The sequence below is a fragment of the Dermochelys coriacea genome, chromosome 20 (genome assembly GCF_009764565.3).
Source record: "Dermochelys coriacea isolate rDerCor1 chromosome 20, rDerCor1.pri.v4, whole genome shotgun sequence".
Taxonomy (NCBI): Eukaryota; Metazoa; Chordata; order Testudines; family Dermochelyidae; genus Dermochelys; species Dermochelys coriacea.
In genome coordinates this window covers 14,781,792-14,805,575 of record NC_050087.2, presented here as the reverse complement: position 1 = coordinate 14,805,575, position 23,784 = coordinate 14,781,792, and the positions used below count along the sequence as shown (strand labels likewise).

Here is a 23,784-nt window from a genome sequence, read left to right as displayed (position 1 = left end):
TTTTTTTTTTTCTTTCTTGTTTGCAGGAATCTGGTGAAAAAGTATCTTCCGAAACGGAACACAAGAGAAGATCCAGAATCCAAGTAAGTGCCTCTGTCTATCTGATCTCGGCACGTCATTCTCTTTAAGCTAGTTGAGAAAGGCAGAATGAGAACCAAAGACTGGGTGTTTTTAAGGACACAAAAGCCTGGCTAGGTATAAATGGTCCTGCCTCAGTGTGGCAGGAGATGGACTAGATGACCTTTTGAGGTCCCTGCCAGCCCAACGTTTCTATGTTTAAAGCTGGACAACTTCAAGTTAGAAATAAGGCACAATGCTTTAATGGTAGGGTGATAAACCATTGGTCCAACTGCCCCAAGGAAGCAGTGGAGTCTCTAACCCTTGATCTTCAAATCCAGGCCGGCTGCCTTTCTGGAAGGTGCATTTATGTTGGACTAACGCAAGTTATCAGGTTTGGCACAGGAGTAATTGCATGAAATTCTCTGGCCTGTGCCCTCCAGCAGGTCAGAGGAGATAATAGAATAGCCCCTTCTGGCCTTAAACTCTATGAATTGCAATGGTTCAAGTTTCTTTAATAGATCTAAAGGCCAGAAGGGAGCATTGTCCTCTAGCCTGATGTACATAAAAGGCCAGAGAATGTCACCCTTTGGAACTCCTTGCTACAGGAAGTGGTTGAAACGAGGAATTTAGTAAGTTTCAAAAAGGGATTGGACACTTTTACGTGGGGAGCAGGAATATCCAGAGTGATCACAATTACAGCTAACGACTATTCTGGAAGGGTTATTAAACCTCAGGTGTTGAGATTTAAACTGCTCTCTAACTATTGGAGGCCAGGATGGGACTTAATGCGGGGAGCAGATTATTTTACATTGGATACAGCGGGGTTCTTGCACCTGCCATCTAGTGCTGGCACTGTCCGGATCCTGGACTCGATGGAGTAGACTGCCTGTCTGATGCAGTCTGGTGAATTCCTGTATTCCTGTCCCAGGCCCATGACTTCTGATTGGTGCAGAGCACAGGAAAGGCTTCTGTGTGGGTGCGGAGATGGGCTAGAACCTCTCAGCCAGACCCCAGAAACGTCAGGAGTGTCGGACCATTCGATTTGATCTTGTTGTTTGCCCTCCAATTTTGGTCTGGGCTCTGCCCGTGGATGGTGGGGAAATTGACTGAGATCAGCTGTTTTTGTGAGATCTGCCAGAAGTGGCAGAACGTTTAGCTTGCCAGGCAGCCCACCGGAGCCGGTGACCATGGCTGATCCAAACCTTCAGACTGGATCAACCTCTGAATCCGGCCCTAATCTAGCCCATCAGACACCCTCCTCTAACCCTCTGCTCCGCTGTCAATACCAAGACTGGCCAGTTCCTTCAGAATTTTCCAGCCCAAAACTTTGCACCCCAAACATCTTCCCCTTGCTGTGCCTGCACGAAACAGGTGGCTGTTCCATTTACAGAGAAATTGGCTACAAAACATAAATGCTATGGCTGGGGAAAACCCCTGTGACTTTTCCCGTTTTGTCCGTGGCTTTTTTCTGTGTCCGTGACTCACCCCGCAGCAGCGGTTCCTGTGATCCTGTGGGGCTGGACCCAGCTCCCCGCTGCAGGTGTTGCCACCCAGAGCACCGGGTCACAGCGCTGCTCAGGTCTGGCCGGGCCAAGCCCAAACAGCATGCTGATCCTGTACACCAGGGTGCCGTGCACGGAGCCGAGTGCTGGGCCCAGCTCCCCAGGACACAGGGGCTGCCCGAGCTGCTGCTGCTCCTGCAGGATGAGTGGGGATAGGGGCAGGGGCTTGCTTTCCAGGCCCACCCCCCCCCAGCCTTGCCTCTGCACTGGGCCAGGATTACCATTGTGGTGCTGGGAGCGCTAATAGAGCTGTCAGGTGATCTGTCAATAGTAGGATGCCCCCTGCTGGCCAGTTGAAGAACTGCACCGGAGTGTTTGCAATAGGCTGTGTTGAGAGAAGATGGTGTCACTATTTTCAGAGTAGCAGCCGTGTTAGTCTGTATTGGCAAAAAGAAAAGGAGGACTTGTGGCACCTTAGAGACTAACAAAGATGAAGTAAATGGATTCTGGGTTTGCAGAATCTCTAGTCTCAGTGGCTTTGGATCTAAGTTCTGTTTCATCGAAAGTTAAACCATCTCAAAGCTCAGATAAGACTCTGGTTTTAGTAATGGGGATTTCTCTTCTCCCTGCCTCATGATCCAAGGACAAAGGGGTTTTTTGTTCATGAAACTTCAAGGCAGCACATTTAAAACGGACTGAAGGAAAACTTTTTTTTTTTTTTTTTTTTTCATGTAGTCAGTGGATCTCATTGCCACAAGGTTTCATTGGGGTGGAGAGTTTAGTAGGCTTAAAAGGAGAAGTGGGCGCTTTCTTAATTAATAAGAAAATCTAGAGTTAGAATAATAACTTTAAAAAAAAAAAAAACCCAAAAAACCCCCAAATCTTTCGGAAAGGATATAAAGCCTCATGATTCAAGGCATATGCCCCAGCCTTTAACTGCGGGGGGGCCAGAGACATCTTTCCCTGTCAGCAGGGTATCTTCTCATGCACTAATTGAGAGTTTCTTGCACCATCCTCTAAGGCAGCTCATATTGGATTCCTAGATTAAGGCCAGAATGAACTGTTATGATGATTTAATAATAGCCACATGGGGAGAAGGTTTCCGGTAGCTGAGGCCTCTTGTTCTAGCAGAGAAAGACCAAACAAGATCTGATGGCCGGAAGCTGAAGATAGATAGACCCCTCCAGGTACAGGTTTGGGCCAACTCACGGAGGGATGTGGGGCTCCTCCATCGCTCGAAGTCTTTGACCTTGACTCCATGACCACCTGCGTACTGCAGGCCAGAGAATTCCCTCCAAAGGTGGTTGCACTGAGCCCCTCCTTACGGTGGAGTGACCTTGTGCGCCTTGGAGATTCCCATCTGGGCTTAGCAGAGGCGGGATCCAGGCCTAGACTGAAACCTGTTCTGATCCAGGCGGAGTTTGGAGATGCCTGGGGCAGATGAGCTGGGGGTTGAGGGGTTGGGGGTGTAGGTATTGAGCCTCTGCACCAACGACCTTAGCATGATCTTGTCGCTCACCCCATAACTCTGCCCATGCTCCAGGTTTTGCCAGTACCAGGCCTTCCTGCAGGTGGTGAAGGAGCTCAATGACTTTGCTGGGCAGAGGGAGGTGGTGGCAGAGAACCTGATGACGCAGATCTGCATGGAGCTCTCTAAGCATGCCCAGGAGCTCAAGCAGGAGAGGAAATCGGTAACGCTTTCCCCCTCCCTGTCTTCCAGTGCAACTGTCCAGGGTTTAGTATATCTGGTGGGGACGGGGGATGTGGATCCAGCTAAGCCCTGAGCTTCCTTTGCGCCCGGGTTACATACGTGGGGTCCCCACTGAGCCTGGAGAGCTTGGGTAATGTACCAGCCAAGTGTGCCTCTTTGCAGGGCCCAGCCACTAGGAGGAGACAGCCTGCTACTGCCTTGAAGTAAGGTACCGGGGCCTTTGGCTCAAGTGGCAGAGGAGGGCGCTTTTAGCTCCAATGGGACCCAGGTTCAGTCCCTGCAGATGCTGCGTCTCTTGGGTGAGAATTTCGGCCAGCTCGCTGTAATGACTGACTCTCGTTCCCTCTGGGAGTTGGGGCCACCTCCGCCTTCCTGGAGGGTTTGTACTTGGTTGGACATGGGATCGGTGGGAGCATCGTAGGGTGCAGTAGTCATGCTGCTTTTGGGGAGCTTTTTTAGAAGCTGGGGAACTACCAAAATTGCCATCTCCCTGGAGAGGAGAAGGGACATGTACATGCCCTGTGGTGCTGCTGTAATACAGCTTATAGGGGTTCAAGAGCGTCCCGGGACTAGGGCTGTCTAAGTGTTGCTGTAATACACCTAATAAATAGCCAACAGGAGGACATTCATCAAGGTACTATCAATGAATAATGTACAGCGCCTAGCACCATGGAGCCCTGGTCGCTACTGTAATATACCTAATGAATAAATTGGCCAATGCCAGAACATTCTTCATCACAGCCTGAATTTTCAGAAGTGCCTAATGATTTGGGGCCCTTGAGACTTCTTAAAGGGACCCCGACTTTTTCACTGGGGCTGGGTGCTTGGTGCTGTCTGATAATCAGTTTAAGGAGTCTCAAACTTCTGCAAATTCTGGTTGTGATGAAGAATGTTCTGGTGTTGGCTAATTTATTCATTAGGTGTATTACGGTAGAGGCCAGGGCTCCATGGTGCTAGGCGCTGTACGTTATTCATTGGTAGTGCCTTGCTGCGCTAGGTGCGGTACAAACACAGAACGGAGAGACTGCTGAAAATCACGAGGTTCCGCTGACGTTTCTCCTCTTTGCAGCACTTCCAGGAGGGCCGGCGAGCCCAGCAGCAGCTAGAAAACTCCTTCAAGCAACTCGAAAACGTGAGTCCCAGGGAACAGGGCCAGCTGTTTACGTTCTGTTCGTGCTCGCTTTGGGCCTGATCCAAGCTCTTTGGAGCCGCCGGGAACCTTTCCATTGGCCACGAGGAAGCTTTGGATGGCACTTGCCAAGACCCAGCTGCACGGGTCAGCTGGTGGAAGGAAATGCCTTCAGGAGAAAGAAAGGGGCTTTATTCAGAGGAAGTCCAGAACATGTGCAGCAAAACTGTGTTGTGGTTCGGGTGGGGGGAAGGCTGGAAGTCAGGACTCCTGGGTTCTGTTGCTAGCTCAGGGAAGGCAGTGGGCTCTGATGCATGAGACCAGGGTTCTCAAACTTCATTGCACCATGACTCCCTTCTGACGACAAAATTTACTATCTGACCCCAGGAGGGGGGACTGAATCCGAAGCGCCTCCCCCGGCACCCAGTCCCACCATCCCGGGTGCAGGGGCCAAAGCACGAGTCCCCCGTCAGTGGGGTCCAAAGCCGAAGCCCAAGGGCTTCAGCTCCAGGCAGGGGTACTGTAACCTGTGCCCCGCCACCCGGGGCTGAAGCCGTCAGCCTTCTGCTTTGATCCCAAGCAGTGGGGCTCGGGCTTTGGCCCTGGGCCCCAGCAAGTCTAACGCCAGCCCTGGCAACCCCACGAAAGTAGGGTGATGACCCACAGTTTGAGAACTGCTGCATTAGACCAATGGGAGGTGCTGGGAGTCAGGACTCCTGGGTTCTGTTTCGAGCTGTGGGAGGGGAGTGTGGCCTAGTGTGTTAGCTAGGAGTCAGGACACCTTGGTTCCTTTCCCACCTCTGCCACACACTCACTCCATGCTTTAGGGCAAGTTCCTTAACCTCTCACCTTAGCTTCCTCCTCTATAACGGGGGAGAGTCCCTGAGCCCCCTCCCCTGTGGTTCCCCCAAATCCTGTGGGTGGGAAGGGGCTGTGCACTCCGGCAAGGTAACGCTGGCTTGTATCATCTTCCCCCCCGGCACAGAGCAAACGCAAGTTCGAGCGGGACTGCAGGGAGGCAGAGAAAGCTATGCTGGTGGCCGAGAAGCTTGACCAGGACCTCAATGCCACCAAGGCGGACGTGGAGAAGGTTGGAACACTCCTTGGCTTGAATCCCTCTAGTGTGGGCCTGTTGGGGATGGGGGAACCATCAGGCGACATGAGAGTGGGCCCAGCAGGATGGGAGGGGACCCATTGGGTGATGTAGTCCATGGGTTTTGCTAGCTGCTTTACAGACTGGTATGAAGACCAGGTTTCTGCCCCAAAGAGCTGGCCATCCAGAACTGGCTGCGTTCAGAGAGGCTGCATTAGAGCAAGAGAATGGTGCCGGAGTTCAGGCTTGGAGAGATCTTGGTTCAGTTCCTGGCTCTGCCATAGACCCACCCCGGGTGACCTTGGGCCAGTCACTTCATCTGTGCCTCAGTTTCCCTTTCTCTGTGATGGGGCTAACGATCCTTCCCGAGGCTGCTCAGGCTGACCTCTCAGGGGCTGTGTCTGCAGCACCTGGCACGATGCAGGGCCACCCCAGTTTTACCGGGGGGTGCAGTAATGGGGGGCAGGGGAGTATGGTGCAGGGGAGAAGAGCAGGCAGGAGGGAGGCCCTCCCGGGGGCTTGCTATTGAGGATGAGGAGTTGGCCCCCAGCCCAGGGCTTTGAATACAAGGGATTCCCTGGGCTGCATCTGCCCCCGGGGACGGAGCTGGGCCTGGTGTGACAATCGCTCTAACCCCGGCAGGCGAAGCAGCAGGCCAATCTGCGCAGTCACATGGCGGAGGAGAGCAAGAACGAATACGCCTCCTTCCTGCAGAAATTCAACCGGGACCAGAGCCAGTTCTACTTCCTGGAGATGCCGCAGATCTTCAATGTAAGATCCCCTCCCCGTCGATATAAACCCCTTCTACTTAATCTTAGCCGTGCCTCCTCTTTTCTGTCCTTCCCTCTTTTTCTTTCCCTCTTCATGTCAGTTATACCAATATAATGATGCCTAGCTCTTACCTTTTGTGAAGGGCTTTGAGATCCACAGATATCATTGTCTCTGTTTTACAGATGGGGAAACTGAGGCATAGAGAGGGGAAAGTGATTTTTCCCAAGGTCACCCAGCAGGCCAGTGGCAGAGCGCAGAAGAGAACCTAGGTCTCCGAGACCCCGTGCAGTGCTCTAACCACTAGGCCATGTTTTGACATGTTGGAGTCCAAGCCATGGGCCAGGACTCTGCTGCGCTCGGTGCTGTCTAAACACGGAACAAGATGTTGTCACTGCCCCAGATAGCTTCCAGTCTAAGTAAGGAAATAGCTAGGGAATAGAACAGCCTGTGCACTAAGGGGAGTTGTGGTGCTTTCACTACATAGATTTTGTGTGTGAATCTTGGGAAGGTCCTGGTCTCGTAGCCTGCGGAACTCACTGCTAAAGGATGGCAAAGTACACATGTGAGGAAAAGTATTTCTTCCTCGTCTACTAAAACTGAAAGGTGGAAAATTCAAAACACATATCCCCTTGCTCTTGTGTTGTGGGAACAGACCTACCCGATCTCCCTTCTCAATCCCACCCATTATTGCGTGGATTTCTATGGGGTCTCATCCCAAAGGTAAACAACCCCAGCCTTTTTCAATCAAACTAGCTGCCCGTCCAGCATATAGGACTCCTGGGTCCTTCCGCTGGCCTGCTGTGTGACTTTAGGCAAGTCACGCCCCCTCTCTGTGCCTCAGTTTCCCCATACGTGAAATGGGGATAATGGCAATGACCTCCTTTGTAAAGCACTGGGAGATCTATGGATAAAGCACTATAAGAGCTGGGTATTAATAATAATTAATAATATTTGTAGTCTTTTCCAGGCCTTTTATCATTCTCACGGTTTTCTGCTCTCTGCCCTTTGCAGAAGCTGCAGGAGATGGATGAAAGGCGGACGGTGCGGCTCAAGGAAGGCTACGGCATCTTCTCTGAGACTGAGCGGCAGGTCATGCCCATCATCGGCAAGTGCCTAGACGGCATGAAGGCAGCGGCCGACTCAGTGAACGAGAAGAACGTGGGTCCTGCTGTCTCTTTAAATGTAGTGCCCCAGGAGTGGAAAGCCCATTGGAGTTGCTACAGCACCTGCCCTCCAATAGGAAGGCAGACCTCTCCCCACTCCCTCAGTAGGCAGGGCTAACTGGGTGGGATCCAGGTGTCATAACCTCCCCCCTCTACTAGGGGCCCCAGCCCAGCATGGGGGCAGTTTTGCTTTTACTTCACCTGGAGGAGTTAAGTCAGTCTGGCCCCAGATCCCAAACCCAGAGGGATTTGTGGGTATTTGTGTCCTAGGGAATGGGAATAGGACCCAGGCATCCTGACTCCAGCTCACCCTGCTCTAACCGCTACACCTGCTCCTCTTGCAGTCCCAGGGAGTCAGGACCCTGCGAGGGGAGGGGGGGATAGGGCTGAGAGTCAGGACGCCTGGGTCCTATTTGGACTTGTGTCCATGGATAGAATAAGGATTGGCATCCGGTCTGTAGAGATCAATGTCCATTTCAAGGACCTGGAGCCTGGCCATACGTGCAAGTGTTTCTGGGGAGACGGGAACGCTGCAGTGAGGAGGAGCGGGCGCTAGGTGGGGAGAGTAGCAGCTCTGGTTCTCCCAGCGGTGACGCCCTCCCCCTCACCCCACCGCCGGCAGGACTCTCAGGTGCTGATCGAATTACACAAGTCCGGCTTCGAGAGGCCGGGAGATGTGGACTTCGAAGACTTCAGCCAGCCTATCAACCGCACCTCTTCGGACAGCAGCCTGGGGACACCCCGGGGCACCCTGGATGGCCGGCTGGACCCCCGCCTGCTGGGCAAGAACAAAGGGAAGCGCTGGCTCTTCAGCAAGAAGAATAAGGTAGGAACTGACAGTAAGGCCCTGAGTCCCTGGCTCTGGGCGCTGCCCGGGCTGGGGCAGCTCAGCCTGGCTGGAACTTGAAGCGGGACCTTGCGGTCGAAGCACAAATTGGGAGTCGGGACCCCAGGTTCTATTCCCAGCTGTAGCAGGTGAGTGGGGGGTGAGTCTAGTGACTAGAGCAGGGGGGCTGGGAGTCAGGACTCCTGGGTTCTGTTCACAGTTCCGGGAGTCCTGACTCCCATCCCCACTCCCCTCCTGGAGTTGTGAATAGCACCCATGAGTCCTGACTCCCTGCCCTAACCACTAGACCATCCCCTGCCCCCACTCCTACACTACCAATTGGCATGAGCCCGTCCATATCTCCTTCTGCCCCTTTGTCTAGCCTACTAGCTATGCAGAGGGGCAGGTGTTACCAAGCCTGGTTCTGGGCCACATCCCTTATCAACTGTAGAGGAACAGCTGCCAAATGCAGTTCTGGGGGCTCTGATCCTCAGCTACTGCCCCCCTGGCCTGAGTGCTGCTAAGATGCCCGGGTAGCTAGTGGCCTGCAACCCCCTTTGCTGCAGGCTACACCGCCGTTTGACCCCTGTCTGTGATCGTTCTCCCTGGCTGCATCTCGCTGCCTGTGCATGATGCCATAATAGAGCATTAAGCCCCCGCCTCTCTCGAGTGCTGGACGGGTGTGAGCCAGCGAGGCTGAGACGCTAATAATTAACCAGTTCTGGAGCACACGCTGCAAATCAGCCAGCATGAGCCTCTCTCTTTTTCTGTCTCCTCCACTGCTGGCCCTGCCCAATCCTCTTGTCCTCCATGAGTCACATCCGACGCACCCCTCCCTCCTGCGCCCCAGGAGAGCAGCCTTGGGAACATGCTGTTCCAACAAGGAATCTTGACCTGGCTTTTATGCCAGGTTAGAGCTCTTGGGGCAGGGAGGGGGTGGGTGTGTTTTTTGCATCTTGGTTCTGGGATCCCTGAATAACTGTGAGGCTGTTTATTAATAACCTGCCCCCCCACACACACACACACCCCCCCCACTCCCTTTGGAGTGGGTCAGGATCAATGATGGCTGTGCTCCGGGCCTGCTCTCTCGTGTGTGGGATCCTTTTCAAAATAATAATTAAAAAAAAAAAAAAAAAACAACTCGGGCTCCCAACATGCCTGGTTTAGCGAGAGGCTTGTTAGCAAAAGCAGGTCACAGCCACATGCGTCTCAGCCCTTTGGAACCCCTCCCAGGGTCACTTCTGTGTTTGTAGGATTTCTCTTCCGTCCTCTTCCCCCATGTGTTACCTGTGTCCTAACCCCCATGTCCCGTCTGTATTGTGCGGAACAGAGATCACCCCAGATCGCACTGGTCACGGTGGCCACAGCCTTGGGTTTTGTTTTGTTTTTTTTCCACCTTCCTCTGCAGCGTGGGGTGAGAGTCGGTTTATCTGGGTTTATCTCACTTAATTCCCTGCCGACGCAGGGCCCCAGGGTGGGGTTCCTCCGATTCTCTGCCTGCGGCATGTGTGTGTTTAGTCTCTGGTGGGCTGTTGACTTTAGTGTGCAGATGCTGGGTGGGTGACCCAGGAGGTCAGACTAAGACCAGAACAGAGCCCCGATCCAAACCACTGACTTGGCTGTCCTCTGAGCTCTGCTCCCCCGCGTCACCTTTGTCCTTTGCATGCTCCATCTTCCTCCAGCATCCACATTCTGGCTGCGTTCTCCCCTTTCGCCTTGTACATCCTGGCTTGCTAGCTGCTCTGAGGAAGGGACATGTTTCTGGAGGAGAAATCCTTGGGGATGGGGGCAGTGGTGCGGTCATCTCCCTTTGGCTTTTCTGGGCTTTTCTATAACTTCCACCGAGGCTCGTCACAACTTGGGGCAACGGCAGCTGTCACCTTTCTGCAGGGAGCCCAGAGTCTCGCTCCCTTCTGCCGAGGGGAGCCCCAGGCTGCATGGTTCCCTGCCTTCGCTGTGCGTTTCCTAGCAAGGACAGCCCTGCCGAGAACGGAGGGATTGCTTCAGATCTGTGTTACACCTTCATGCTTAAGATAAAGAGCATGACAGAGAGAACCTCTACAAACAATAAAAGAACCCACACGCCCGCTAGCAAGCTCCCCCGGTATCACCCTGCCCTACCCGTTCCTTTGCAGTTCCTCCGCACTTCGGCTCCCACCAGCCCCCCTTCCTTAGGAGGCCTCTGTCAGCCAAGTCCTTTCAAGGCTCCCTGAGGATTTGGCCCCTCCGTGGACCAGTCCGTTGGCTGAATCAGAAAGAAGGCGCTGATCTAGCTAGAACCCCTGCTTTGATCCAGATTGTCTCTTCCTGGTCTGTGGGGCTCTGGAGAATCCAGGTTGAACAGGGACATGGATGCCTCCCCAGACAGCCAAGCGAATTAATTAGCATTCCCCCTCCCTGTTAGAGAGGGTACACCCCACGCACACCCTGCCCGGTGCATTTTCATACAGCGCTCCCCCAAGGTATGAACTCTAACGCAGGGAAGTTCAGCTTCATTCAGGAAAGTTTCTCTTCATTCCATCTGGCTTGCCCAAGATATTAGATGTTACTGTCAGTCTGTCACAGGGCTGTCCCGTCTCTCCGATGCTTGGGATCCTGGAGCTGCTGTCTAGTGAAAGATGGTTTGGAGGCCCCATTTGGTCACGCAGTGCATAAAGACAGGTTTCAGAGTGGTAGTCGTGTTGGTCTGTATCAACAAAAAGAACTAGGAGTACTTGTGGCACCTTAGAGACTAACAACTGTATTTGAGCATAAGTTTTCGGCTAAAGCCCACTTCATCAGATGCATGCAGTGGAAAATACAGTAGGAACACACACACACACACACACACACACACACACACACACACACACACACACACACCATGAAAAAATGGGGGTTGCCATACCAACTGTAACGAGATTCATTGATTAAGGTGGGCTACTACCAGCAGGAGAAAAAAAAACTTTTGTAGTGATAATCAGGATGGCCCATTTCAAACAGTTAACAAGAAGGTGTGAGTAACAGTAGAGAAACAGTCTGTTTCTTCATTTCAGCAGGTGGGTATTGTAGTTGTAAGAATGCATGATAGAGATCTTGTAGGTGTTTGTCTCTGTCTGAGCGGTTGGAGCAAATGCGTTTGTATCGTAGAGCTTGGCTGTAGACAATGGATCGTGTGGTGTGGTCTGGATGAAAGCTGAAGGCATGTAGGTAAGTATAGCAGTCAGTAGGCTTCTGGTATAGGGTGGTGTTTATGACTATCACTTATTAGCACTGTAGTGCCCAGGAAGTGGATCTCTTGTGTGGACTGGTCCAATGAGGCTGATGGTGGGATGGAAATTTGTTGAAATCATGGTGGAATTCCTCAAGGGCTTCTTTTCCAATGGTCCAGATGATGATGTCATCAATGTAGCGCAAGTAGAGTAGGGGCATTAGGGGATAAGAGCTGAGGAAGTGTTGTTCTAAGTCAGCCATAAAAATGTTGGCATACTGTGGGGCCATGCGGTACCCATAGCAGTGCCGCTGATTTGAATGTATACCATTGTCCCCAAATGTGAAATAGTTATGGGTGAGGCATCATCAAGGATCTACAACCTATCCTGAAGGACGACCCATCACTCTCACAGATCTTGGGAGACAGGCCAGTCCTTGCTTATAGACAGCCCCCCAATCTGAAGCAAATACTCACCAGCAACCACACACCACACAACAAAAACACTAACCCAGGAACCTATCCTTGCAACAAAGCCCGTTGCCAACTCTGTCCACATATCTATTCAGGGGACACCATCATAGGGCCTAATCACATCAGCCACACTATCAGAGGCTCGTTCACCTGCGCATCTACCAATGTGATATATGCCATCATGTGCCAGCAATGCCCCCTGCCATGTACATTGGCCAAACTGGACAGTTTCTACGTAAAAGAATAAATGGACACAAATCAGACGTCAAGAATTAAAACGTTCAAAAACCAGTCGGAGAACACTTCAACCTCCCTGGACACTCAATTACAGACTAAAAGTCACAATTCTTCAACAAAAAACTTCAAAAACAGACTCCAAGGAGAAAATGCAGAACTGGAATTAATTTGCAAACTGGACACAGTTAAATTAGGCTTGAATAAAGACTGAGAGTGGATGGGTCATTACACAAACTAAAAACTATTTCCCTATGCTAATTTTCCCCCTGCTGTTACTCTCACCTTCTTGTCAACTGTCTGAAATGGGCCATCCTGATTATCACTACAAAAGGCTTTTTTTCCTCTCCTGCTGATAATAGCCCAGCTTAATCGATGAGTCTCGTTAGAGTTGGTATGGCAACCCCAATTTTTTCATGTTCTGTGTGTGTGAGATCTTCCTACTGTATTTTCCACTGCATGCATCTGATGAAGTGGGCTTTAGCCCTCAAAAATGTATGCTCAAATAAATTTGTCTCTAAGGTGCCACAAGTCCTCCTTGTTCTTTTTGCAGTGCATAAAGGGGACTTAATGTGGGTGGAGAAGACCCTGTTCAGGGACCTCCCAGGCCAGCATGGAGCTGGCCCAGCATATTGGGGACATGGCCAGCGTGATCCACGCTTTGGCTTTTTTCGCTGTCTGGGACCTATGGGAAGCAGAGAGTAAGTTAGAGCAGCCCTCAGGAAGGACATTGAGCAGGAGAAGGGGGTGGGGAAGGGCTGAGTGAAGCCCAATTGGTTAGTAGGCCAAGTGCCCCCCCCTTCAGATCTGGCCGGCCAATCAGCAAAGTTGGAAGGGGACTCCCAGCTTATGGCAGCCTGTAGGCAAGGACCTGGGCTCTAGTACTCCACACGCCGAGCTCCGTGGGGCCTCCCTGGGTGTGCTGGGCCCATTTCACAGGCACTGCTGGACGGGTCAAGTTTTCCCTCCCTCACCCCCCCCCCGGGGGAACTTCTTTCTCTCCTTGTCTCGCGCCTGTTTCATAGCCAAGCCGCTTGCTGCTTCGCTTTGTGCATGCGCTAAAAACTCCTACCTGGCAACACACAGACATTGATACTCGGCACCCTGCATCTGCCCGAGAGCAGGGTGGCATGGGGAAAACCTGAGGGGGTCTCCCCTGGTGGAGGTAGCCCACCGGTGGGAAACCCAAGCTGTGGTTTGGATCTGGGGTTTCTGGCTCGGGGCCCTATTTCCCCTCTGCCAGCAGGGGTACAAAAATAGCATCTTGCCTCTTCTCACCCTTGGAGCTGGAGCCGGAGCCACATTGGGGGTAGGGCACATTGTGCCATACGGCAAGCGGGGGGCATTGGTGCCATGCAGGGGTGGGTAAGGAGCATTATGGGTTAAGGCGGCTCAGGGAACATACATCCAAGGCAGAGACTTTAGGGCATCAATCCCCACCCCCTGATTAGCCATGTGTTTCCATGAATGCTTCCTGCAACCTTGTATCCTGCCTTCAGATTTCCACAGCCCTCTTCCCCCCCCCCCCCACTCTAGCTGAGGTAGGTGACCTCTGGGGTGAGGGTGCATCAGTTAACCAAAAGCTCCCCCTATGGGGGGATATGTCATGGGGTGCAGGGCACTCAACTTCCCCCCCCGCCTCTTATCACATGGAAGGATCCCTATGGAGGGACTAATAGCTTGCTCTAAGGGGTGGGGTAGGGGAATGGATATTCCCCGCACCCCCCCACCCCGGCAGGGGTTTGCTAAAGGGGATGAGACCAACTGTCCACACTGAAGCTGGCAGGAATTTAGGCCCGGATCCAACGAAATGCTTCAAGCTGCCCTAGCTGGGGGGGGGGAGCGCCTGTGACTGGAAGGGGTGCAGGCTGGTCTTGGGGAGGTAGGCTGAGAGAGTGAGATGGGGGCGTGTGTGTGTGTGGGGGGGGGTTAGACACAGGCCTGTAGGAGCAAAGCAGCCTCTGGTTTAGCCGTCAAGGGACCTTCATGTTGCTCACCTCCGGCTGTAACATGCCCCTCTCCCCAAGTCTCCCACCACCTCCCATGATGCATTATGGTCTCCCCTCTTTGTGAGGGCAGGTGGTGCATCATGGGAGACATGAACAAAGTTCACTTTTCCCACCAAAGTGCCCCTCTACCAAGAGAGGAAGGTGGGAGCTGAAAGCCGGGTCCTCTTCTCGGTGTCAAGCTTCCCAGTCACATGGGTGCGAGGAAGGGCCAAGGGTGCAGCCCAATCTGTGGCAGGCAGGGGCCCGATCCATGGTGTCAGTCACACCTCTAGTGCAGGATGGGACCTTAAGGGTTTAAAACAGGCATATTTCCAAGGGTCTTAAGGGAATTAGGCACCCAAAGTCCTTTGTCTTCCCATGGGACTTGGGTCCCTTTAGGATCATTTGAACAATCCTGGCCTTGAAAGGGTTCTGAGCCTAATCCCCTTCCCTTCGCTGCTGGGATTCCCTACATGTGGGAGACAGACAAAATGGGTGGTGGGTCTCCCCCTCCTCCCCGTCTCTGCCCCCGGCTGGTGGGTTGTGATGGTGCAGCTTGTCCTGACCCTTCTCCCCTTTATTCCCTGTGCTGTGTTGGGTTTTTTTGTGTGTGTGCGTGCCTGTTTATTTTCTTACAGAGTTCTCTCCGTTGTGTGTCCCCATGTGTTCTGTTGTCCCTTTGTCTGTCCCTAGCTCCCACCCCCTCCCCTCTCCCCAGTGATCTCTGCCCCTCCTCCTTCCTCCTCGTCTGCCACCAACGGACCTCCATCCCCCAAATTCACCCGGGACCCTCTGTCTTACTGTCTGAATGAGATCAATAAGACAGTCAAACCCCGCATCGCCTCCTTCCGCAGCCTCAAACGGGGGGTAAGTTTTGTGTCTTGTATTTTGCTTTGTACCAAGCTGGGGGAAGTTGCTGCTGTTATGAAGGGCACCTGCAAAGAGAGAAACACAGCGGGGCTGTGCAGGAAGGAGGCTTAAAGTTGTGTTTTGTTTTGTTTTTTTAAGGCCCTTTTGCATCGACTTTGGCTTTCTGGCAAAACCACCCTGAAAATGGAACTATTCAGAAATGCTGTCATTGTGTCTCCTCGGAGTTGTAGTTCAGGTGCCGCATGAACCCATTGTCCTCTGGACCAGGCTCCCTGGTTGGGCTATACCTCCCATAATGCACCATGGTGTACCCTCTTTGTAAGGAGAGGTGGTGCATCATGCGAGATGTAGTCCCATCGGGAGCCTAGCTCACAAAGGAGAACAGGAATATGTAGTTTGGTTGCTTCATGTCCCTGTTCTCCGCTGTGAGCTTGGCACGTGATGGGACCGCATCTCCCTTGATGCACCACCTCCCCTTACAAAGAGGGCAGACTATGGTGCATTATGGGAGATGTAGCCTGCTGAAGGAGCTTGACAGAGACTAACTGAACTACAACTCCCAGGAGGCACCGCGGCAGCAGCATCAAATCTAAATGCGTTGGTTTTCAGGTCTTTGTTTTGCTCAATGAGAACATCAGATCTTTCTGCCCAAAGCAGATGGTTTCCCCAAAATCCCCAAATCCAAGTTTTTCCCATAAAAATTCAGTTTCCATGGGAATTTTTGCCCAGCCCCAGCACGCACCGTATTATTTCTTATTTCACTGGTCACTTCTTAAACCCCCAGGTTCTCCTTCTTTTTCCACGTAGCTCCAGCCTCCCTTGCGTGGTACAGCAGTCAGTGCTTCCACCCATTTCAAAAGCATCGGCTCCCCAGACGCGCACCTTCTTTCCAGTCTTCCTAGCCCAGCCCTTCGCCTGCCCCTCACAGCATGATATTCCACCTTGTTCTGCCCGTCCGAACCAGGAGCTTCCCCTTTTGCATCCTCCAGCCAGGAGCATTTGCAGCCTCCAATCCTGTGCCACATCAAACCCCAAGCCGTCCCTTGCTTTCCAGGCTTCCCTTCTGTTGGCTTCTCCTGTTAGGAAGCTGCATTTGTTGCTTGGGGTACAGACTCTGGGGGGGATGGGGTCAAGCCCCGGTCAACATCAAACCGCTTCCTGTTCTAAATAAAGCATTGCAAGGCAGGAGATCAAAGACCCAATCCAGCAGACAATTTCTCACCTCCTCTCCCTCTCCCCCCGCCACCTCCGGTATTCCCAGGACGTAGGAGCACCTCCACAAACCAGGGCTTGCCCACATGGCTTTCACCCTCCATGCCACGGGGGGGCCTGACTCTGCCAAGCTGAGGGTATGTGGTTATTGTGCCAGGATCCCAATGTATGTTCACTTTAAAAAAAAAAAAAAAAAAAAAAAAAAAAATCACAGGTGCCTTTGCTTGGTGCTGCCTTGGCAAGGGGTGGAAATCAGTTGCTGGCCAATTGAGTAACTTTGTCCTGTGAATAAAAGTATTGCCAGGCCGGACCACGGTCCAGCTAGTAGCATCTCGGGCAGCGCCTGACGCTTCCAAGGACCTGGCCTCGATGGGATGATCTTTGCTCTGCCTGGGGGCCTGGTTAAGTGGGACTGTAGCACTGCTCGCCGCTGTCCAAGGCCTGTCCACCAAGTGACTTGCCGGAGACCACATGGGTCTCCTGAGTCCCAGCTCAGTGCTGGGTTTCCCCTGTAGCCGTAACTGCTGGGGCGGAGGCTGTGAGCTGTTCCCTCTTCCACGGGCTGAGGGTTCTGCAGCCGGAGAGAACCAGGATCTTAACCCTCCGTGCTGCTGGTGGAGGCCGAGATCCGGCCCGTGTTGGTTTAAAGCTGCAGGGCTGTGGCTGGTGTCTCCCTGACAGCTAGGTGCCAAGCTCTCTTTGCTGCACAACCCTAGATGTCCGGATCCCGGCCACTGCTGCAGAAAGGCCTCGTGCAGCGTCTTGCCCTGCCTCCAAGGGCTGTCCCGATCCTGCTAGGTACCGAGCTCTCCCAGTGACCAGTGAAGGTTGAGGCAGCTCGGGCCCTTAGAGAGGGACACACACGTTCCCCTGGCACTGGCCAGTGTCTTGCAAGTCAGGGCAGGGGCTGTCGGCAGCCCCTGCAACCCATGGTGTGAAGGAGTCGGGGGCCACGGGGGTGGGCGGGTGTTACCTTATGACAGGGACCGATGTATCCTTTTCGTCCCCTTCCCGCCGCCAGCCGGTGATCACGGAAGATTTTAGCCACTTGCCGCCAGAGCAGAGGAGGAAAAAGCTGCAGCAGAAGATCGAGGAGAGGAACCGGGAGCTGCAGAAGGAAATCGACCAGAGGTACAAGCGGCCGGTGCCTTTTGGGTGCCTCCTGCCTTTGTTCTCCTCCTCTAGTGGCGGCTCACCTGCTGGACTACATCTCCCATGAGGCTCTGTGGACAGGGACTCCCACAATGCACCACCTCTCCCTTCTCCAGGCCCTTAGTCCCTGAGGGTTTATCCACAGTCTGGCCTCCTGCTGCAGTGAGTTCTGTAGATTGCGCACGATAGGGAAATGTTATTTCCACATAGCGGGTGCACTTGAACTGTCATCACTCCTTCAAATAATCATTGTACAGTGAACCCAAGCGAGATGGGCGGCCCCATTGTGCCAGGCGCTGGACTTGCATTGTGAGAGCCAGTCCCTGCCCCAGTTTGTCTACAGTCTCTAAATAGACCAGGGTAGGATGGGAAAACAGGAGGAGGAGAAATGATTTCCCTCAGGTCAGGGACAAAGCCAGTAATTGAAAAGAGACTAAGGGGGAGTGTGATAGAGGTCTATAAAATCGTGACTGGTGCGGAGAAAGTGATTAGGGAAGTGTTATTTACTCCTCATAACACACGAACTAGGCAGCAGGTTTAAAACAAACAAAAGGAAGTGCTTCTTCATGCAATGCACAGTCAACCTGCGGAACTCCTTGCCAGAGGATGTTGTGAAGGCCAAAACTAAACGGGGCTCAAAAAAGAACTAGATAAGTTCCTGAAGGATAAGTCCATCAATGGCTATTAGCCAAGATGGTCAGGGATGCAACCCCATCTGGGCATCCCTAGTCTCTGCTTGCTGGAAGTGGATGACAGGGGTTTAATCACTCGATGATTGCCTGTTCTGTTCAGTGCCTGTGAAACATCTGACGTTGGCCACTGTCGGAAGACCGGATACTGGGCTAGATGGACCGTTGGGCTGACCCAGTGAGGCCATTCTGATGTTGTGTAACTCCTAGTCCAGTGCCCTATCTGTTAGGAAGAACTCCTTCCCCTTGCTCTCTCTGTATGCAGGAGGATATAAAAGGAGGGAACCAATCAGTTTTCATCCTACAATTTGCATTCAAATCTCTTTGCCAGAAGGCAGAAATTTTGTGTGCTGTCCCTTTAAATTCCTTCCCTGAACTCTCTCCCCCTACCCCTTCCCCCAGAGATGCCTTAAACAAGATGAAGGACGTGTACCAGAAGACGCCCCAGATGGGCGACCCTGCTAGCCTGGAGCCAAAGATCTCGGAGACCCTCAGCAACATCGAGAAGCTGCGCCTAGAAATCCAGAAGTATGAGGTAAGGGGGAAGTGCGGGGGGTCAGGGGGTGGGGTTACCTCTGACACACTCCCCCGGCCCCTTTGGGAATCCATGCATCCGGCTCTGCTGTCCCACCATCTGTGCCTCCAGACACACGCGATGCCCCGTGTGTCCGGCCAGTCCTGCCTTTGAACCGGTTCAAAGTGCAGTAAATCCATAAGGGAGGTATTTATCGCTCTCTAGTGGCTGAACCCCGTAACAGCACCTCACTCTTCTCGAGTGCTTTTCATCCGGAACTCAGTGTTTTAGCGAGGAGGACAGTGCCATTATCGCCATGTTACAGCAGGGGAAACTGAGGCAAAACACAGGGGAAGTGACTTGCCCAGGTTGACCCAGCAGGCCAGTGTCGGAGCTGGAATAAAACCTAGATCTCCTGAGTCCCTGGCTAAGTGTTCTATCCACTAGGCCATGCTACTCTGCATTTGTTAAGGCCTCACCTACACTAGCAAGTGGATGCTAAGAAGCCTACTCTTAGTGTAGACACAGTCGACGCAGCTTGTAGTGGCAGAAGAGCGCTTTCGATGGGGGTAGTGTCTACTGGTTCTCCAAGCGAAATAAGTGATATTGGCAAAAGCATTTGTATATTGCAATAAGAATTTTAAAAAGTCACCCCCCTAACTGACATAAATACATGGTCAAAATTGTCTGGCCCCCAGAACAATGTGATCCAGGTCCACTCATTGTCCCTTATCTTACTGAGAGATTCTAAGTATTTTAGGTCCTTATCTGGTCCCTGTTACAGTTACACTAGAAATGGTGCGGTGCTCAGCTGCATTTATCCTCCCAGGGCAAAGCTGTTATCCCCATTGTACAGATGGGGAGACTGAGGCACAGAGAAGCTAAGTGACTTGCCCAGGGTCACACAGGAAGTATGTGGCAGAGCAGGGACTTGAACCTGGGACTTAATTCCTAGGCTAGTGCCCTATCTGCTGCACCATCCTGCTTCTCTAAGGCATAGTGGGGTCCCATTCAGATTAGAAGCTATTTGGGACAAGGACCAGCATCTTGTTCTGTGTTCGTACAGCACCTAGCACAGTGGAGACCTGGATCATGACTGAGGCTCCTAGGCACTACCCACAATATAAATAATATCAAAAGATGAGAGAAAATCTTAAACCAGGCAGAGACCCTACAAATAATGGTGTCACGACCGCATTGGTTGTCAGGTTAGGTGTCCTTATGACTCAAAGGCTGCTGGTTTGATTTATGAGCACTTGAGTCAGGCCTAAATTATTCTGGGATGAATCATGTGTGTAACCCAGTGTCCAGTATCGTTTCATTCATAGAAACAACCTGGGCCTTTGGTTGCTTTCTCTTTCTTGAGCGACGAACGTTACGCTAGACAATCCTGTTAAAAGGCTCTGCCCAGTTTCCTTATTCACTAAGGAAGTTACTCTCGGCCACAGGTTTATTTTATGAATGAGTCAGCTGAGTTTGCATAACGTGATAAAAGCACAGGTCATGGCATCTTCCCCCGCCCCATCCTCTGGTGATTCAGACCCCCTTGGGTGTTTCCTGTTCCTACGGTGCATACATAGCCCATGTCTCAGCTACAATCCCATCCTGCCCTCTCCAGTATCAAACTGGCTGGGAGGCTGGACTCCTGGGCTCTATTTTCAGCTCTGGAGGAAGTGGCAGAGGCGGTGCTAGCCCATTGGGGGTCCTTAACAGGAATATTTTGGGGGGCCCCCCCATTACCCCTCACCCACCTCCTAAAAATACAAGTACAAATATTTCCATAACAAATATACCAACACGCATTACTGATAAGCTTGTTAAATAATGTGTATGGTATTTTGGGGGTATTACTAAAGTGGGTCCCCCTTGAGCCGGTTGGGGGCTTTAAGAGGTTGCTTAGTCTGCTTACACCTAGCACCGCCATGGAGGAATGGGGTCTAGTGGTCAGAGCAGGGAGCCAAGACTCCTGGGTTCTGAGCTCTGATTTTGCACTAACTTACACTGGGGGCGGGCCGGGCCAGGCAAGACAAAATATGGGGAGCCCAAAGACTGCATGAAGCCTGGAGCAGAACTGAGCATCGGGATACTTGCAGCTGCTCTGGAAAAGCACCTGACTGCCTGGCCGAGGGCTGGGTCTGTAGATGGTCTGAGGGCAGGGATGGGGCCAAGACCCCACCGGGGGATAGCTGCTGAGGGGCATGCCCTGCCAGGGGACTAAGCCTAGGAGCAGAGAAGGAAGCCTCATGTGAAAGAAGACGCTTGCCCCCGTGTGCAAGCCGTCTCTGCTGTGGGGAGGCAGGAATGAAATGCTTGAACCTCTCTCTCTCCCCCACGCCTCCCAGTCGTGGCTGGCCGAAGCCGAGAGCAGAATGCAGAGTAACCGGCCGGACAGCATCCTGAGACAGAGTCGCCACCTCGACCCCGCCACCACTCTGAACAACAACGGCTCCCACGAGAAGGACAGGTGAGGAGGTGAAATGTCCTGTCTCCAGGAGCTAGGGGGAGCAGGTGGCCATAATACCCAGGTGTGGGTGTTGCTGTATCCTCATCTGCATGTTTGGTTTGGGATGTCTGGGCCGGGTGCCGTCTGTCTAGCCAGGGAAGGATTTTTTTCATTGAATAGAACCCAAGAGTCCTGGCTCCTTAGCTTCCTGTTCTCATCACTAGGTCCTGCACCCCTCCCAGAATGGGGATTAGAACCCTGGCTGTCAGCCTGCCATACCCTCCCCCCCGCTCTAACCACTAGACTACACTCCTGCTTCTGAACCAGCCACACTGGATCACACTGGTTGGAGCTACCCCCAGACACAGCTGCTCACCCTGTCTCATTCCTCCCTCAGCCCTGACGCCACCCACTCTGACGACAGCCAGGATGCCCTGAACCAGCCAATCTACACAGAGTTTGATGAGGACTTCGAGGAGGACCTGGCCTCGCCCATCGGCACCTGTGTGGCCATGTACCAGTTTGAAGGTATTTGCCCAAGACACTTCTGAGCCAGAGTCCCAGGTTGGGACTACATCTCCCATGATTCACCAGGGTCTTGCCCCTCTTTGACTGAGAAAGCAGTGCCTTATGGGAGTCTTGGTGTCCCATGGTGCATCGTGGGAAATGAAGTCCCACTTGGGAGCTGGGCCCAGAAAGGAGAATGAGGCACCTGAAGCATGAGGCATCATGGCAGCATTTCCTCATAAAAATATTCTGGTTTTTGGGTAGTTTTTCAACAGAAAATGGACATTTCCATGGGAAGCAGATACTTGACCTGAAAAATCTCATTTAGTCAAAAAAGCAATTTTCTGCTGGAAATTTTTCAACCATCCTTCTCTCCACACCCCAGTGACTGTGCACAATGAGGATAACAGTCGTACTAGTGCTTGCTGCTAACAGAGCTCCTCCTTTAGGTCAAACAGTAGGAACCTGTTTTTTAATAGTGAAAGGCTTTGAGTTCAAACTCCACTGAGGGGTTGGAGCCTTCACCACCAAGCAGGCTACATCTCTAACCCCCTGTTCGGTCCACACCCCCAGGTAGGAGTTTGGCATAAGTTCCCCTCTAACAGCTGTCTACTGGGATATTTCCTGGCTCATGGGGGACAAGGAAGGGGGACAAGGAAGGGTTGCTTAGGGTCTGCGTCATTCAGCCATGTCTTCCTGTGGAAACTTCCAGCCCCCAGTGGCCTATTGCTGCAGCCCGCAATGTGGATTTGGGGGAGGGGCACAGCAGGTGTGATCCCGCAGGGGTTCTGGGAGCTCTAACATACGGGCCCTCCCATCCCATCACAGGGATGAGAGAGGGGAACCTAGGTGAGCTCTGAAACGAGCGATTCTTCTCACCCTGTTGCCTGGATTTCCCCTACTCCCTTCCTCCCTCCCTGTCCCCCCAGGTTCCAGCGAAGGCACCATCTCCATGACGGAGGGGGAGGAGCTGAGCCTGATGGAGGAGGACAAAGGCGACGGCTGGACCCGCGTGCGGAGGAGCAAAGGCGACGAGGGCTACGTGCCAACGTCCTACCTGCGAGTCACCCTGAACTGAGCTCGGGCCTCCCCGCCCGGCTGGAGAGCGGCAGCTGGCTCGTGGAGCTGCAGGGGGGGTGGCGGGGATTGGAGCAACGCTGCTGGAACCCAGGGGTTGGGACTCGTGGGTACAGGTGTGGAAGTGGCCCCTGGCCCTACATAGACAAGTGGCCCTCGGGGGCAAGCAGTGGTGCCTGCTTGCAAAGCAAATCGCCTGTGAGGGGAAGGAGAACCCCCTCACCGCCTTCTGCCCAAGCCCCAGCTCTGTGGCATTTCACATTTCAGCACAGCCTCTTGGCTTACAGGGGGAGGTTGCAGTGGGTGCTGGCGGGAGGGGTGGACTGGGTTTCTGGCTGCTGCCCCTGCGTACTCCCATACTGTGCCCCCTCTGTCAGTTCCCTGTGAGTGAGTGAGTAACTCAACCTCCTCCTAAAAGCATTTGCTGCACCCCGCCCTCTCCCCTGCTCTTAAGCACCTGGGCTGTGAACCCCACATTGCCCCCAGGGGGGTGGATGCAATAATTCCTGTGTCCACAAAGGGGTATGGTTCAGATTCCATCCCTCTACACTCAATGGGGACATGGTTCCCATGCTACCCCCACCCCCTCCTGTTCATAGGAGCCTGTTATTATTTCCCCGTTGGAAGAGGGGTGCATGAGGTCTCTGCGGTGAAGGGAGCTGCACTGCCTCCTGCTAGCTTAGGGCAAAGGGATGCAGGCTCAATGTGGGTGTGATGAGCGGGGGCTTATGGGATCGAAAGTGCATCCTCTGCATCGATTCTTCCACGTTCATCACCCTGGCATCTGGGCATCTTCCAGGTGCATATTAAGCAGCATGACAAACCTCAATCCTGGGTCAGTTGTTTCCTTTCTGGGATTTGAACCCAGGACCTGTGGCTCCCGTCTTAAGCTGGCGCCAGCCCAGATGTTAATGGAACAGAGGCGACAGCCGGCCGGGAGCCCCAGGGCCTGAACCTCTGGGCATTCTCTGCCAGGGCCCGTGGGTCTCAATTCACCTGTCCCTGGGTGGGAGCGAGTGCCCATTTCAGCTAATGCCACCACCTCGATTGTTGGCTGAGCTCCAGCCCCCTTCCCCTTCTGCCGCTGTGGCCACGACATGCACTTTATTCCCCAGACTCCAAAACTTGCCCGGCCAAGGGGGGGAAAAGAAGAAGAAGAAAAAAAAAAAAAAAAAAAGC

At 52.9% G+C, this 23,784-nt stretch overlaps 1 protein-coding gene across 2 annotated transcripts in view; it reads left to right on the top strand.

The window, feature by feature from the left end:
* TRIP10 (thyroid hormone receptor interactor 10) overlaps positions 1-23,747 on the top strand; it is a 71,791-nt gene extending 48,044 nt beyond the window's left edge. Inside the window, exons 3-15 of one of the 2 annotated variants that reach the window (XM_038378124.2) lie at positions 27-83; positions 3,106-3,253; positions 4,343-4,405; positions 5,388-5,492; positions 6,138-6,266; positions 7,278-7,424; positions 8,052-8,255; positions 14,835-15,008; positions 17,245-17,354; positions 18,467-18,599; positions 20,921-21,042; positions 21,419-21,549; positions 22,458-23,747. In XM_038378124.2, the coding sequence (XP_038234052.1) occupies positions 27-83; positions 3,106-3,253; positions 4,343-4,405; positions 5,388-5,492; positions 6,138-6,266; positions 7,278-7,424; positions 8,052-8,255; positions 14,835-15,008; positions 17,245-17,354; positions 18,467-18,599; positions 20,921-21,042; positions 21,419-21,549; positions 22,458-22,606 (1,672 nt within the window). In that variant the 3' untranslated portion in view covers positions 22,607-23,747. The remainder of the gene's footprint in view (positions 1-26; positions 84-3,105; positions 3,254-4,342; positions 4,406-5,387; positions 5,493-6,137; positions 6,267-7,277; positions 7,425-8,051; positions 8,256-14,834; positions 15,009-17,244; positions 17,355-18,466; positions 18,600-20,920; positions 21,043-21,418; positions 21,550-22,457) is intronic. The other variant, XM_038378125.2, reaches the window with a different exon arrangement.
* The last annotated feature ends 37 nt before the right edge of the window (positions 23,748-23,784 follow it).